The 16,356-nt window shown below is 46.5% G+C and overlaps 1 protein-coding gene across 3 annotated transcripts in view; it reads right to left on the bottom strand.

Annotated features, from left to right (window-relative positions):
* Positions 1 to 701: 701 nt before the first annotated feature.
* Positions 702 to 16,356, bottom strand: part of DYRK1B (dual specificity tyrosine phosphorylation regulated kinase 1B) — a 34,118-nt gene continuing 18,463 nt past the window's right edge. For all 3 annotated transcript variants that reach the window (XM_082231618.1, XM_082231617.1, XM_082231616.1), the window contains exons 2-11: positions 7,232 to 7,377; positions 6,431 to 6,550; positions 5,995 to 6,183; positions 5,070 to 5,217; positions 4,335 to 4,621; positions 3,894 to 4,040; positions 3,403 to 3,543; positions 2,145 to 2,448; positions 1,834 to 1,940; positions 702 to 1,698 (exon numbers count right to left, since the gene is read on the bottom strand). In XM_082231618.1, the coding sequence (XP_082087744.1) occupies positions 1,303 to 1,698; positions 1,834 to 1,940; positions 2,145 to 2,448; positions 3,403 to 3,543; positions 3,894 to 4,040; positions 4,335 to 4,621; positions 5,070 to 5,217; positions 5,995 to 6,183; positions 6,431 to 6,550; positions 7,232 to 7,294 (1,902 nt within the window). In that variant the 5' untranslated portion in view covers positions 7,295 to 7,377 and the 3' untranslated portion in view covers positions 702 to 1,302. The remainder of the gene's footprint in view (positions 1,699 to 1,833; positions 1,941 to 2,144; positions 2,449 to 3,402; positions 3,544 to 3,893; positions 4,041 to 4,334; positions 4,622 to 5,069; positions 5,218 to 5,994; positions 6,184 to 6,430; positions 6,551 to 7,231; positions 7,378 to 16,356) is intronic.

The raw sequence follows: 16,356 nt of genomic DNA, 5'->3' as shown, positions 1-16,356 counted from the left end.
TGACTGTATAGTAATTACAATGAAATGCTCTGTGACTGAAATGCTCTTTTTCTGAGAGGCTCCCTTCATGTGTAAGGCCCAGCCGAATCTCATCCAGCTGAAAGGGACAGCAGCCTGCCAAAACTGGAAAAGGACAGTGCTAACTCAAGCACCTCCAAGTCTGGTCGGGTATAAGCCCTGATCTGCCTGGCTGTGCAGCACAGCAGAACTAAGTGCCTAGTGAGCAACAAGAAGCCACTGGAATAGGGAAACAGGCTCCTTGGGTCACCTCTGGCCTTGTTGCTTCAATTTCTTGCCAATCTAACAGCACACTTGCTATTTATACTACAGCAGCGTTTTATGGTGTGGGTGTGTTAAGGGCCAACTCCCTGTTATTAGGAAAAATAATATTGGTTGCATCCCTCTTTCTCTGCTAAGCTTCCACATTTCCTACTCGCGAAAAAGAAGAAAAGAATCTTAAGGAAATAGCCGGAGCTCAGACGACCGAATCCTGTGCAGGTGCATGAGCTCAAGTAAGGCAGAGGTACAAGTTCACAACCCAGCTCAGCACCCCTCTCCCTCCTTTGCCACCTTCCTAATTGTGCCCTGCACTAGTATACTTCAATGATGCCAGAGCAAAGATCTAAGCACCCCCCCCCCACTTTCCATCATGTACACACAACAAGAGGCAGGTCCAAGATGGCTGCACACGAGTCAGCATAAACATTCGCTGGTTGGGGCAACCCTTTATTTCCAAGCAGGGGGAAAATTTTTTAGCAGCAATTCCCATGGGACCACATAGGCCACCAAGCCCATCAGTCCACGCAGTGCACAGAAGTCTGACTGTCCATCCAAGCACAGAATGTTGAAATCTCTTGCACCAAGGAAGGGAATGGCTGGCAGGCCACATGCCGCTGAATGATTCAAGAGGGGCTGTGGCCAGGAAAGACCACACAAGTCAGAGAAAGCACTGACCGAAAGGGGGAAGGCGGCATCCAGGCTGCAAGGGCGGTAGGATGCTGGCTCCACATGCTTCCCCCTGTCCTATTCCCCCCTCCCCCCTCCCCTCCCCCCCCAACAATGCTTACCAGTTGCAGCAAGGTCCTAGGTAGCAACAGGACCTGGTCTCTAGACTGGCCACAGCCAGGCAACCTGACCCATCCCACCGCAAGTCCTGGCCCACTCAGACTCTCACCTATGGAGAAGTGCTCTCTGGGCACTGGTTCCCTGCCCTACAGTCAGTCCTGGCCCGTCCAGGCTCTGGTGCAACAAGGGAGTGCTCTCGCTGGGCACTGGCTCCTAGCCTGCCGGGCCAGTCCATCATCAGGAGCTGGCAGCCGTGCCCTGGGGCACGCAGACACCCATCAGTGCAGTCTCGTCAGTGTCTCGGTGCCCACGCCCACGGAGAGGATAGTTGAGGCCAAGTCCCTCAGGGCGCGAGCCGCCAGCAGTCCTAGTCCGGAAGGCCGAGGTGCCCAAGTGCAAGGAGGAAGAGCCCAGCCCGGGGGGGTTGCAGTCCAGATGGCGAGGGCCCAGAGAAACCTCCATGGCCTCGGGAAGCGGGGGGGAGAGTGGGAGTGGAGGGCGCTGGTACGGAGGGTGCCCGCTCGGGGGGAAACATGGCATGGCCTGGCTGGGCGTGGGCTTGTGAGGTAAGATGTGAGGAATACTCTCGTTGTCGCCGCTGGCCCAGAGACGCATCTGCTGCTGAGGGGGCGCCTGCAACCACAACAATAAAAAAAGAGGAAAACGGTCAGTTAAAGATGGAAATGGAGGGGTTGAGCATGTTAAGGGCTGGGGCGACAGAAAGGGCACGGGGAGCCAAAACAGGCCAGAGCCTGACAGGCAACGTACTTGAGGACTCTGCATCTCGCAGTCTGCATGCACGGTGCCCATGCTGCCGTAGTAACGATTGCTGTAACGGTAACCGCGGTTGTCGTTGGAAGAACCACTGGAGCCGCCTGATAGGAGAGGAAAAACGTACACAGCGTCAGAGGAGCAGAACAGGGGCCAAGGTAACATTTGGGCACAGAGCAGGAGATGCTAGGAACAGCTAGACCGACACCCTCCTATGGGGAGAGGTGGAAGAGTATCAGATCACGCAATGGAGATGACTGAGGATAGAGCTGGCAGCGGAAAGGAGGCGGAGGGAGAGATGGACATACCAGAACTGGACACAGAACTGGTGGTGCTGGTGGAGTGGCTGTGCTCCGTGCCCAGGCTGGGTGAGGTGCTGGCGCTTGTGTTGGTGCCCTCGTCGGCTGTTTTCTTGAAGAAGTTGTGCTGCAGGGCGTAGAAGGGGGTGATGCGGCTACGGGGTTCATAGTCCAGCATGCGCAGCACCAAATCCTTGAACTTCAGGTAGTCTGAAGGCAAATGCCCCTGCTCCCCTGCACGGCGCCCGCCTGGGCCTCCACTCTCCACCCCCAGCACTTCGTGCAGCCGCCGTGTCCCTGGAACCTTGTAGTCCTGAAAGACACCAAGGAACGGTATAGTTAGGCAGACTTTACTTACAGCAAGATAGAGAATGGTCTGTATCAGCCAGGTGGGGTGTTGTGCTACTGTACTCAGTAAAGGCGTAAACATTATCAGTCGTGCCAAGTTTGTATTTGGAAAGTAGAAAAGAATTCATTTTATCGCAACACAGGACAAGGCTATTTTATATTCCTAAACCTAAGGAACTCCATCAGAAACAATGTCCTTGTGGATTGTGAAGTTGATGCATTTAATTAGAGAAAAATCACTGTCAATATTTACTAAAGATTTGGAGAAAAGAGTTGACTTAATTCTCTGCAAAAAGCAAGGACCTCAGGGCTTCTTGTTCCTGCCCAGGAGTGCCACGCGTTTCTGTCACATGCATCATCCATGTTAAAGGATAGTTATCTTAACACACTTGCAAGATACTTGCCCCATCTATTTCAAATCACCCATGAAAACAAGGGCAACAACTGTGGGGGAGCTTCTGCCCTCACAGAGAACTCATCTGCTTGTTCCAAGGCGTATTAAAAACTCATGTCTTCCCACCTGCATTCTCAAAATCATCCCCCCTCTTCCCTTGAGGTTTCTAGTCTCTTAGCCTGGAAGTCTGAGGGCAGAGCCTGTGCCTTTAGGTTGATTTAGTCAATAGAAATTATTTTCTACCTCCTTGCCATAGAAGTAACCGAAAATGATGGATACAAAACCACAGTCCCAAAACAAAATACAGTTCAAAGGTCATTGGAAATATTTTGTGGCACAACTAAAAAGCTTACCACAACATGTTCCTCCCCCCCACTAAAACACAAAAAGTGAATAGCAAAACTGACAATTCAAAACCTTGTGCTGTGCAGATAATCTTAAAAACATCTGTTGTCTTGGGCTCATTTTAAAGGGAATGCAGAGGGGGAAAGGGCTGAAGATAGGACAGCTGTGCTAAAGCATTACCTTCCTGCCATCTTTGCCCCGCCGGAGGACCCAGCCCCCCTCAGGCAGCTTTTCAAAGTACTTCCGAGCTTTGGGAGCCTGCTCCAACATGTGAGGGGGTGGCAGCCCCAACACCTCCACAATCCGGCTCATCTGATCTGCCTGCAAGGGAAAGACACAGAATCAGGAACACAAGGTGATAGTTCCCAGCCCCACATGGCTCTTCCTGGCTTTACAAACCCACTCCTTGCTTCTTTGAGGGCCTTCTAAATCCATTCATTTGTCTCCTTGAACCAAGGACCTATTCATGCCGCGCCACTCACTTCAACTCCTCCTGCCAGCCAAGCCAAGCCAAGTTGCTGCTGCATTCTTTGTCTCGATTAGATGGTTCTGCCCAGCAAGTTCAACAGCTGCCCTTGCTAAAAGCTAGCTGCTACACCAAGTTCTTTGGAGCATAATACCCAGGGGCCAATCTCCCCTCCCCTCCCCTGGCTCGTCCTCTTTCCACCTACCTCATTGGCGCCACTGAAGAGGGGCTCTCCTGTGTGCATCTCCACCAGGATGCAACCTAAGGACCACATGTCAATAGCCAGGTCATAAGGCATGCCCAGTAGCACTTCAGGTGAGCGGTAAAATCGGCTCTGGATATACTGGTAGATCTACAGGGAAGAAAAGGAAAGATAGGATCAGCTGCTGCACTCTGGGGACTGAAAGGTCACAACAGGTGGGTCTGTCTTCTTTCAGTCCCTTTGCTTCAAATGTTGGCCAAGACAAATAAGGTGGCCCAGTGCCTTCTAAGGCCCTCATCTAGCCAAGAGCAAGCTGAAGAAGTCCTAAGAAAATGAGGGAAGCTGTTCAAGCTGACAATTACAAACTTCTGATGTCGACCACTAGGAGGCCAGGCACTGGGAGAGGGGCTGCAGTTGGAGAGGTCACAGCAAGGGGTCACTCACCCGCTGGCCCAGCTGGCAGGAGCTGCCAAAGTCCACAATCTTGATGGCACTGCGCTTGGGGTTGCAGAGCAGGATGTTCTCAGGCTTAAGGTCACAGTGGATGATGCTGAGCTCAGGTGTTGCCAGGAAGAGTAATGCAGTGCACAGCTGCTGGGCAAACTTGCGTGTGAGGTTCAGAGAGACGCCACGGAAGTTGGTGTTACGGAGCAAGTCGTAGAGGTTGTAGGACAGCAACTCAAACACCAGGCACAAATGGCTCCGGAACATGAAGTGCCGCTTCAAGTGCACTGCGGGTGGGGTGGAGAGAGTAAGTGTGGTGGAGGCATTGCTAGAATACTGCAGCTCCCCACTGATGCTTTGACAACACCCCACAGCCAGCACTTGTGAACCTCACTGACATATAATTATGACCTCCAGGCATCCCACATGAACATTTCCCACAGTCTTGGACCACAGGTCACTGAGTGCACCACATCTGCAAGCAAAATGATGAACCAATCTCTCCCAATGACCTGAACCCCCACCGACTTCAACTCCTGCCCCAACCAGTCTCTCAAACACTATCCAGACCTTCCTTTAACCAGTCACTCACTTATGCAGAGCCTTCCACGAGTTGCCACCAAACTAAATGAAGCACTGGAGACTTCATTTAATGTGCATCTCACCAGTAGTGCTCTCCCTGACCCACTCGCACTTCTCAACTAATTCCAAAAACTTATCTCTGCAAACTCTCACCAATGTAGTATTTCATCTCTGTGTCATGCTGGTTCATCAGTTCCAGCAATCGCAATTCAATCTGAGCCTGGCTCAAAAATGCCTTCTTGTTCTTGATTATCTTTATGGCCACCCACTCCTGAGCCTGTTGGTCATAGGCCTTCACCACCTAGCAGGGAGAAAAAGACACATCAGTATAATGTTATCGCAGTGGTGCCAAGAAGGAATGACTTTGGGGAGAACCACCAAATCAAAAGTACCGCTGGGCAGGGGGAACATTCAAGCATCCACACACATAGTGGTCATCTTATTTATTTATTGCCCTTCCTCAGAAAGAGGCCAGGACGATATACATGCAAAACTTTGCTTAGGATGGCAATGAAACATCAACCCCAGTTACTTAAAAGCAGGTCAGAACCCAACAAGCTGCCTTATACCAAACAACACTAATGAGCCACCTGGCTTATTCTTTCTATATCAAGGACAACCAAAGTGATGATGTCCAGATGTTGTCGGACTCTCATTGTCGTCCCAGCCAGCGCTGCCAATGGTCATGGATGATGGGAGCTGTCGTTCACTAACACCTGGAAGATACCACGTTGGTTATCTCTTGTCTGTACTGACTAGCAGAGGCTCTCCAAGGTTTCAGTTGGGCATCTTTTCCAGCCCTGCCTGGATATGCTAGAGACTGAACCTGAGGCCTTCTGCAAACTAAGCTTCTGCTCTACCAATGAACTACAACCTTTTCCCTTTGGCAAGATTACAGGCCGTGTGTTCCTGTGACTGTGGGGCATGCTCCCTTTTGATCTTGCCAAAGGCACATTTGCTGGGGAAGGAGAACCTAGGGCTGTGTTCTGACCAATGGTCACCAGAGCACAGGCTGCAACTTGCTATGTAGTTACAGATGTGGATACAGAAGAAGACTCTCTCCTGGCTGCCCTCTGACCTGTCCGAAGGATCCCTTGCCAATGAGCGAGTCTATTTCATAGCGTTCCAGCCAGCGCTCCCCGTTGCGAACAATGTAATCATAGTTGTCGTCATCGTAGCCCTCGTTGTGCACTTTCCGTTCTTTTTTGGTGCTTGTGTCCTCGGGTGCCACCTGCAAGGCTCGGCGTTTCTTCTTAGCATAATAGACCTGGCAGCGAAACACAGGGTCAGTGCACAGAATACAAGGAACCTTTCTTTTAAGATGAGGAATTGCACCTCCCCATAGCAGCCCGGGGAAGCAAACTAAACTCTCTGGCAGGGCAGAAGAGCTAAGGAATGGTGCCATCAACATGCAGCACAGAAGGAAGAAGAAGCGCAAAGAAGTTTAAATCATCACTATTCCCAATGCTTTAAGGAACTGGTCAAAGCTGTCACCACAGAGAAGGTCCTCTTACCTCATTGATATGTTTGTAAGTTTTGATAAGGTCGACAGACAGCTTGCGCAGTGGGGCTGTGGCAGAGTCCCGAAAAGTGAGCGGGATTCTTCTCTGCAGGATGGCCAGGTCTGGCATGATCTGTGGGAGAAAAGGGGGGTGGGGGTGGTAGATAAGTCCCTAAAGGTCATGGGCTTGAAACAGTTCCATGATGGGGCTAATAGCATGTGTTCCAGCCGCCAGCAGGAAGCAGCAATTGACAAGGGCTTCATTCTATTCCACTAAAAACCCTGTTTTCTTTTATGTACTTGGAGGTGGAAGGTTTGCAGGAGACAGAGAGAGTGAGTGAGTGCAGGGGTCATGCTGAGATTACTAACCTTTTAAACTTAGTAGATTCAGTCTGCAGCCCACATCTAATTTCCCCCACAGTGTAGGAAAGAGGTTGCTATCAGCCCAGGTGAGGATGACTGCTTGAGCCCAGGTTAAGTGGCTCTCACCACACATCATGGCTGATTCCAGTGGCAATTGCATTAGGGGTTTGCTTCATCCCACAATAACTCCCCTCTGCATGCCTTGACTAGAGACTGAACTTAGAGCCTCAAATCTAATAGCCATTGTTTCTATAACGTGAGCTAAATAAAAACAGAGATTCACACCTGTATCAGCCTCATGTAGATTTTACTTGGAATGACCACAGGTTGAAGAGTGGGAAAGGAGCTGAGCCAGGCTGAGCTGCTGTGTGTATTTACAAGCATACAGTCTGAAGAGGAGACAGCTGATTCAGGGGGAGCACCCGAAAAGGCTGACTTTCCAGGAAATTACCTGCTGATGCTCAGCCATGGGCTGGATGCTGGAGAAGGGAGCATGGCTGTGCTGGCTCGACATGATTGTCTCAGTAGGAAGAGAGCGGCCCAGAGAGGCAACCTGGCTGCAGGGCGGCAGCTGGCATTGTGGAGTGCTGCTGCCACCTAGAGGGCACAAAAATAGTTTGGTGAGAGTTTTTTTCATTTAATCACCACACATGCCTGCACTTCCCAGAAATAGCTCCCTGCTTTCACCACAAAACGCATTCCAATTTAAGAAGAGAGTCAGGTATCTTGATTACAGTAGGGGTGAGGATATGGCCAAGAACCTAGGTTCTATTCTTAGCTTTTTAATGGGAGGGGGGCAGTAGATCCAATTTCCTGAAACAACCCAGGATAGAGAGCTTCATACAGTGAACTGAAACAGCGACACAAATGTATTAGAAAAGACAGTCTAAAAGGTGTTTGCATTTCATGGTATTATTAAGCAAATTTATATTTGCAATACCGAAAACCACAAAACAAAGTTCAGGCATAAGGGCTGGTGCTTAATATAAGCATTTTCCAGCCTTCTTCATTTGTTTTGATGACATTATACCTTCATTATACTAAGCAAGGGTCCACTAAATCCTGCAACCTCAAGCTACCACAGCTTGGGGATGGGATAGGGGATGGCAGGCCTCTTGTTATCTTTCCCAGACTGACTGCATAGCAGCTTTAAGTGAATGAAAGCTGAGAGAAGAGTATAAGGAAGCCATCAGCTGTTAGCACTGGGATCAAGACCATGCAAATAGGAAGGGAGAAGGCACATATGAACGACTCCTAGATTCAACTGTTCCCTCAGTATGGCATAGTGTGGCTAGGGTGTTGTACTTGGTAAAAGGTAAAGGGACCCCTGACCAGTAGGTCCAGTCGTGACCGACTCTGGGGTTGCGGCGCTCATCTCGCTTTATTGGCCGAGGGAGCCGGCGTTTGTCCGCAGACAGCTTCCGGGCCATGTGGCCAGCATGACTAAGCCGCTTCTGGCGAACCAGAGCAGCGCACGGAAACGCTGTTTACCTTCCCGCCCTTACCTTACCTATTTATCTACTTGCACTTTTGACATGCTTTCGAACTGCTAGGTTGGCAGGAACAGGGACCGAGCAACGGGAGCTCACCCCATTGTGGGGATTCGAACTGCCGACCTTCTGATCGGCAAGTCCTAGGCTCTGTGGTTTAACCCACAGCGCCACTTGGACCTGGGTTCAAAACACTCTCCAGCCTTGAAGCTCACTGGGTGAGCTCCAGCTCTTTTAGCTGTCTTATTTCACAGGGATGTTAACAAAATAAAATGGGAGAAGCAGGACCATGTACACAACCCTGAGTCTATGGGAGGAAGGGCAGAATCATGAAATGTATTCCTGAATGTTTTAAGGTCTAGGTATTGTGTTCCATGTTTTGTAATCAAGGACGCTTGCCTGAGTGCATGTGCACCTTTACCATTAATGGCATTTTGGGAAAGGAAGGAGGCAAGAGGAGAGGCTACAGCTTGAATTGTGCAGAGGAGAGGTAACTACAGAAAAGCAGGCAGAGGTGTTTGCATGTCAGACATGGTTAGAGGCTCTAGCAAAATCACAGGGATTGTCAGAAGTGAAGAAAAGCTGGGCAGAATGTGGTCAGGGTATCTTATTATGCAGCCACACCTCAAAGTTACAGATCTCTCTTTTGAATGTAGTTAAAGAGAGGGATTCCCTCAGCGCCCACTGGGAGTCAATATCTGTGCTGTTTCTAACATGATTCCTATCTGTTGTTTGCTTCTCCTCCCCCCAAAACAGCAATTCTCCATTGGTGATGCTATGAACATGTCAACTTTTCTTACTGCAGGTTACTAAACAGATTTATACCCCCTTTTGGAATAATTCAGTTTAATTCAGTTAATGTTGACATGTATTTTTCTTTAATGTCTGTTTTATTATCTGTTTTAGTTTTGAAATACTGTTAATTATAATTTATATATATATGGTATTTTCTACCGTGGCACCATCTGGTGAAGGATGGTTTATAAATACTCTAAACAAACAAACAAATAATCAAAAGATACAAAAGCGTCTTTTATGCTACTGGTGCCCAGGACATACATTTCCATTTTGCAGACACTTCTGCCCCGATATACACACCCATATATCTATTAGACTACATTCTTTACATTAAAATTTATATTACTGTATTAGCCTGAATATAAGCGCCACTTCTTTCCCAAATTCCGACCATGAAAAGTTAAAGTGCACGTAGTCCCCCATCCTCTCTCCCAAGGCCGGGATGGGAGACAGCGAGGTAGGGGAAAGGCCGCCGGCAACGCAGCGCAGCTCCCCCACCCCCCACAAGCAGTGAGGAATGGAGCGGCTTATATTCGGGTATTTTTTCTTCCTCCCCCATCCAATTTTAAAGGTGCGGCTTATATTCAGGCCAATACGGTATTTTGTACAACTTGTGTCCAATTTTCATCTCCCTGTAAGATAAGGATCAACTGATGTGGTCTCGTTGGCCAAATCTGGCCCTTTGAGGTATGTTATGTTTCCCCTACTAATTTTTAGTCCCAAAGGCAAGAGAGGGATCTGGATGAAAAGCAACAGTAGGAACAGGAGCTTACCGTCAAACCACTTTTAAGGGATGGCCTACCACAGACAACTTTCTTATCAAAGTGAACCTCCAGGAAAAACAATCTGCTAACTAAAGTTCTAATATTACTACATAAACATGATGGTGTTTACTGTTTGCTTACAACAAATAAATAAAATAAAAAATCTATGATGTGATAACCTATAAGGTCTACTCTTGCTTTAAAAACAAAACAAAACAAAATCTGACGTTCTCACAGTGTTGAATTTTGCAGCCAGAGTCATGTTCTCTGCTATCCCAGAACACACATACCCTTGCTAAGAATTCAATAATAGCCAAGCCTACTATTATTTTTAAAAAGCATTTCTAATATTATTTACTTATGTAATAAAAACCGTTAAATTACTCTGAGGGATTGTGAATGCAACAACCCAGATATGTACCCCCCCTCCAGTATGTTTAATTTTTATTTAATTGTATTTTTCTTTTTCTATTTCCTTATTTCTTCCAAGCCAATTCTATTACAAAGAACAAACCACCTACATAATTAAAAAGCCAATTCCCAGAGCCACACATTAAAAGGGCCTGAGGGGCCACTGCAACACAGACCCCCCTTCCATGTGAACACACCTTGCCCTTCCGGACACACATTTCACGAGTATGGATTTTACAATCTAAGATGTCAGAACTTAATTCTCAGTGGCTCCCATGGAATTCCATGGAGCAAGGGGGGGGGGAATTGGAGCACATTTGAGAAAGGCAGATCCCAGTGCCTGGAGCAGGGAACAATTTAGGCCTCATCTCAATGCAGCTGTTGAATCCCCCCTGAACGAATCTAGAATCACAGAACAGAACAGAATCTAATTGTAGAGTTGGAAGGGACTGTGGGAATCATTTAGTCCAACCACCTGCAATGCAGGAATATTTTGCCCAACGTGGGGCTCAAACCCACAACCCTGAGATTAAGAGTCTCATGCTCTACCAACTGAGCTATCCCAGTTCAGTATTGTCTACTCTGGGGTACTGTCAACCCAGCACCCATGAAGGCTTTTTCTGGAGTCCCCAGGCCCAAGGTTGCAGACCCTCAATATTTTTTTGGATTTTGCAGGAAGAGGGGATGGCAGAGCACTGTAGAGCAGTTGCTGGAGGTGGAAGGGCAAGTCCTCTTGCATTATATTTGTGGTTTTTTGGTGGTGGCAGGAATCATTTTCCTGTTCCCTGAGTATCCCGATCTGTTTGGTTTGTTGCCTGCCAGTGATGTAGAGCTGGTGGCAGGCACTTGCTTCACCCCACGAAGAGGTTATCTATGGATGCTTGACTGACAGAGGTTCACTTGGGCAGAAAAAGAGGGAAAGATGTACAGTGGTACCTTGGGTTAAGTACTTAATTCGTTCCAGAGGTCCGTTCTTAACCTGAAACTGTTCTTAACCTGAAGCACCACTTTAGCTAATGGGGCCTCCTGCTGCTGCCTTGCCAGAGGAGCACGATTTCTGTTCTCATCCTGAAGCAAAGTTCTTAACACGAGGTACTATTTCTGGGTTAGTGGAGTCTGTAACCTGAGGCATCTGTAACCTGAAGTGTATGTAACCCAAGGTACCACTGTATGTGTGTGAGAGGGAGGGAGAGAGAGAGGAGGTATGAACGAATGGTGGTCTGTGAGAGAGGTAGAGATGCATGGAGATGTGGGTGGCACTGTGGTCTAAACCACCGAGCGTCTTGGGCTTGACGATCCTGCACTGAGGAGACACAGAGACAGAGGCATATGTGAGGGAAGTATGTGTGTGAGAGAGACAGCTGTATGCACTGTGATTATGGGAGAAAGAAGTGGGTGAGGTGTGTGTGAATGTATAGTCTGTGTGTTTATGTGGTCTGTGAAACAGATGGAGAGATGCACTTGGGCAAAGAAAGGGAGAGATGTATGTGTGGTTGTGTATACAGTGGTACCTCGGGTTACATACGCTTCAGGTTACAGACTCCGCTAACCCAGAAATAGTACCTCAGGTTAAGAACTTTGCTTCAGGATGAGAACAGAAATCGTGCTCCGACGGCGCAGTGGCAGCAGGAGGCCCCATTAGCTAAAGTGGTGGTGCTTCAGGTTAAGAACAGTTTCAGGTTAAGAACAGGCTTGCAGAACGAATTAAGTACTTAACCCAAGGTACCACTGTAGTTGAAATATGTGTTTGAGAGAGAGAGAGAGAGAGAGAGAGAGAGAGAGAAGGATGGATGTGCATAAGATCTGTATGTGTGTTGGAGAATTAGTGTAGTGTGGCCACCTTGTATATATATTTTTTGGTACTGGGGAATGCTCTCTGTTCTTATTAGATAGCAACAGCATCAGTCTGTATTTGCAAGATGTCAAGATTGTATGTCAACAGCCAGGGCCAGCAGAACACTGCTGATCTCCTGCAGGTAGCATGAGGTTGTTCAGTAGGTGGGAGGGAAGCAACAATGACTGGATTCTCTCTAATTTTGTGTTATGCCATGCCCTTATGGCATTTTGTGACTGGTGCCCATATAGTTTTTTCAAAATTCTAAATGGGCCCACTACCTCTGGTCACCAATGATTGGTGACTGACAGGTCAAAGTTTTCCCAGCCCGCAAGCAGGATTTGAACTCAGAACCCTATTCATGCAAAGCATGTGCTCTGTTACTGACACATGGCTGTAATTCACCTCAATGAGGGAAAAGCCAAGAACTGTATTTAGGGACACCATTGTCTTCAGCTCACCAAAGCACAGTCTATCCTTCAACAAAGACCCATTACACATGTTAAGGACCAGTACCATATATAGGCCGTCCCTCCACAAATACTCAACCTTTCACCTTATGTTTCACTTGTGCATTGTGTTTTTAATATTTTATTGGGAGCCGCTCAGAGTGGCTGGGGCAACCCAGTCAAATGGGTGGCATATAAATAATAAAATTGTTATTATAATGATGATTATTAATAATACAAATGAAAATCTTAAGTAGCTGAAGCAGTGCTGCCACATCAGATGCTCTTAAACTATTTTCTGGGACTCATGGTAATATAATTTATTGCTAAATAATTACACTGCGGCCTTACAATTTCTTTATGTAAACATCCTCAAGCAGCACAAGCAAATCATATGTTGCATTACTCAGCAGTCAAAACATAGGGGCTGGTTCACACATTAATGCAGCATGTAGTCACCACATGCAGTGGGCAATTAGTCATGTTGCTAATGTTATTATTTAAATTTATATTCAACTTCTACTGGCAAGGCGTCAATGAAGTTGTACCTTTACAGATTTATATGCTGTTATTCACTGATTTTACCTAACAACTCAAAGCAATACAGGCAACGCTCAGCTTATGCAGGGGTTACGTTTCAGGGATGGCGTGTAAAGCCAAAATAGTGTATAGTCAAAACACATTGGGTTCAACGGTGGGTGGGATTGCCAAAGCCTTTCCCTCCAGACAACTGCCCTCTTTCCATCCCCTTTTTAATTTTCTAAATCTGAATGCGTACAAGTTAAATGTGCACAAACTGCGAGTTAACTGTATACAGATAGCAGAGATTCCACTTAGACCTCTGAGGGGGGAAGCAGATGCAACTTGACTAGAAAATCACGCGAACTATTCTTAAATTAGTTGAAAATATATTAAATATATTATATGGAAGTTTATTTTATATTTTTATTAAATCTACTACTTCCTTACATTTTAAAGCCCTAACCACCATGGGAAGGTGCGGCAAAGCTCTTCGCCGCCCTAGGGAAGCACAGCACACCCTCCGCCACCAAGGAAAGGCGCGGCGAGGCCCTCCATCTCTGTGGGGATGCTTGAGGAGGCCCTCTGCTGCCGTGAATATATATTGTGATATATCAAGATATTGTGATGTTTAGTTGATGATGTATTGTGATATTGAAAACCAGATATCGCCCAGGCCTACTTATGATCTCCAGGAACTGGTAAAGTCATACTATCTCCATCATGGCTAGTAGGCATTGATAATTTGTCTGAACACTTTTTAAAGCCACCTGACATATCACTATCACTATTTCCATTTTATTAGGCAGTCAGTTTTAATTTACCCATGGAAGTTGGAGCAAACACCTAGATTCATATAGGACATATTATAAAGAGTGAATGAAGATGAAGAGGAGTCAGGCTAGAAGAACCAGCCCAGGTCTTACAGATTATGCTGCCAAATATTTAGGCTGTGCGGTAGCAGTGGCCTAATTGGGACTAACAATTGACAACTTCAGTTTACTTCACTTATATCCCACCAGAGCAACATGAGCTCAAAACAACTTGCATTTTTATATTTTTCCAAATCCTGTGATGCAGGATGGCAGACTATAGTGATATGTCCAGTGTAGAAACCATAGCTGGACAGGGATTTGAACAGGGACTCCCACATCCAACCTAGCACTTTAGCCACCGGACCACACTGGTTCTCTGCATCATAGAACACTAGCAAGATAGGAGACCGCCAAGAAAACCTGAGTCTGAAGCATGACCCCTACAACACTGTGGAACCATTCAAAAATATGTATTTTAACACCTACAAAGTTTGTGTTTCGAGTTACATAGCTTTCCTCTTACTTGTGCTTCTGGCTGCTCTCCACCAGGGGGAAATTTGCCCTTTTAGAAATATAGGTATTGTTGGCCTAGACAGTGCTCAGTTTGTACATAAAATGCAATTTTATTACTATTGCTGGTGCCTCGGCAACCATCAGAACTACTAGGTACTATTCTTAGCTGTGGAAAGGACATGTTAGAGTGGCTGGAATGAAGTACAGCAGCACACAGGCAGAGAGAGCTAATGGTTTCTATTCCTAGGTCTGCTTCATGGAGGCACAAAACTCAGTACCGATTTGGCAGAAAGAGTGCTTGCTTGAGGTCCCACAAGATCCAATTCCTGGCAACACAGCACCCCTCTAACACCAAGCTGGCTGCAGCTGCATGCTTATTAACACGGCTAGTTAATTAATGGAAGGGTTTCAAAGCTGGGCTTCTGCCCTTTATGGACAGACTAGTTGAGTGCAATTTCTGGCAAAGAAGTGCAAGGCTACTGACATCATATTCCTTATTTATTTAACGAAGGGCCTAAAAAGAGACAGACCCACTTCCCAACCGGAGGTTGGCACAAATAAAAACAATGTGGGGTTTAATAAGCATGTGACATCACAAGTTTTCACTCAGAAGCAAGTTGTGGAAGTTCCTTTGCAGCTCAGCCTGACTCTAGGGTTTCTCCCAAGCCTCTTTTCACAATGAAGAGCTACAACATCTATCTTTAAATCAGGGGTTCCTAATATGGTGCTTTGGGCACGCATGTGCTTGCCTTTCCTAGTGTCCACAGGGTCCGCCCCCGCTGCCCACTGATATCAGACTTGAAAGAATCTTTCCATTGTAGCCAATAGAACAGGTTGCAGGGGGTGCTTGGTTGCAGGGTGTGTGTGTTGCCCACAACAGTTTATCCAGTATGTCAATGCGCCCATGGGCCTAAAGGGTTGACAACCCCCATTTCCCCAGGATTGATGTCTTTATTAATAAAGAGGTCTATGTACCATTCCAATATGCCTGAGTTTGTCAGGCATAGTGTGGAATTTGGTATTCTGAGCAGTTCAGTTTCCAATGCTTAAGATCAGTTTTTTCAGCTGTTATAGCTGAGGAGCAAAGCTTAGAAGTATCCAGGCAGTGCCTAATGAACCCTCTAGAATTGTGCTCTGCCTTGCTCAGCTCCCATGGCTCATATTCCCTCTTCTCTTACCCACTAAAAGCCACTGGTCCTCCATTCCCCATCCCCTCTCATCTTTCATTTCTCTAATCCTTGACCAACCCCCCCTCACGCTCCTTGAAAATCATATGAAATCTCACGCAGACACTTTCATAATTTATTATCAACATTAAATCTGGAGTTCCTAAAACCACTGGTAAGAGCCTATATGTGAAAGTAAAAATTCCAACAGAGTCTAGGGCACATTCTATTTTCTACATGCAGACTCAGGTTGACATATATGAAGATTTGGTCTTAGATTTTTCATTTAAGTTTCAAAGCCAAGAGATATAATTTTGCTCTTTGCCTGCGGCGCTGCTTCTCTTTTAGGGCATTTTCATTTATAAAAGAAAGGGTCACAGATTAATTTAAAGTACATTTCCACTTCCCTTTTAGTAAAACATGCAATTCCCTAATCCACAAAGATAACAGCTAGTTCCCTACAGAGCTCTACAACCATCAAGATACAATGATTCAAAGAGCGCCAAAACTGCATATGAAACTCAGGCATCATCCATGCAAAGGTGGTAGCTATAAGCATGCTCCTTATATGTGTTTGCGTATGTATTCACAATTAAAAACTTATCCTAACTCAGTCACATAGCTCATGTAGTCCCGATGACCTACTCCTTCCCAGAGTCTCATTCTTGAAGCACTGAATAAAAACCACACCTTGTATTCCAAGCAAAGCTATTCAACATATTTTAAAAAAACCAATCAAGCCCAAACCCTAGATTTCTTGGCCTTCTTCCCCAGGGTATTTTCAGATTTCACCTAAGCCCATTAACACTAAAAGGAG

This window comes from Podarcis vaucheri (assembly GCF_965113315.1).
Source record: "Podarcis vaucheri genome assembly, chromosome: 7".
Classification (NCBI taxonomy): Eukaryota; Metazoa; Chordata; class Lepidosauria; order Squamata; family Lacertidae; genus Podarcis; species Podarcis vaucheri.
Note: the sequence above shows the minus strand (reverse complement) of the source record. Positions and strands in the feature narration are given on the sequence as shown.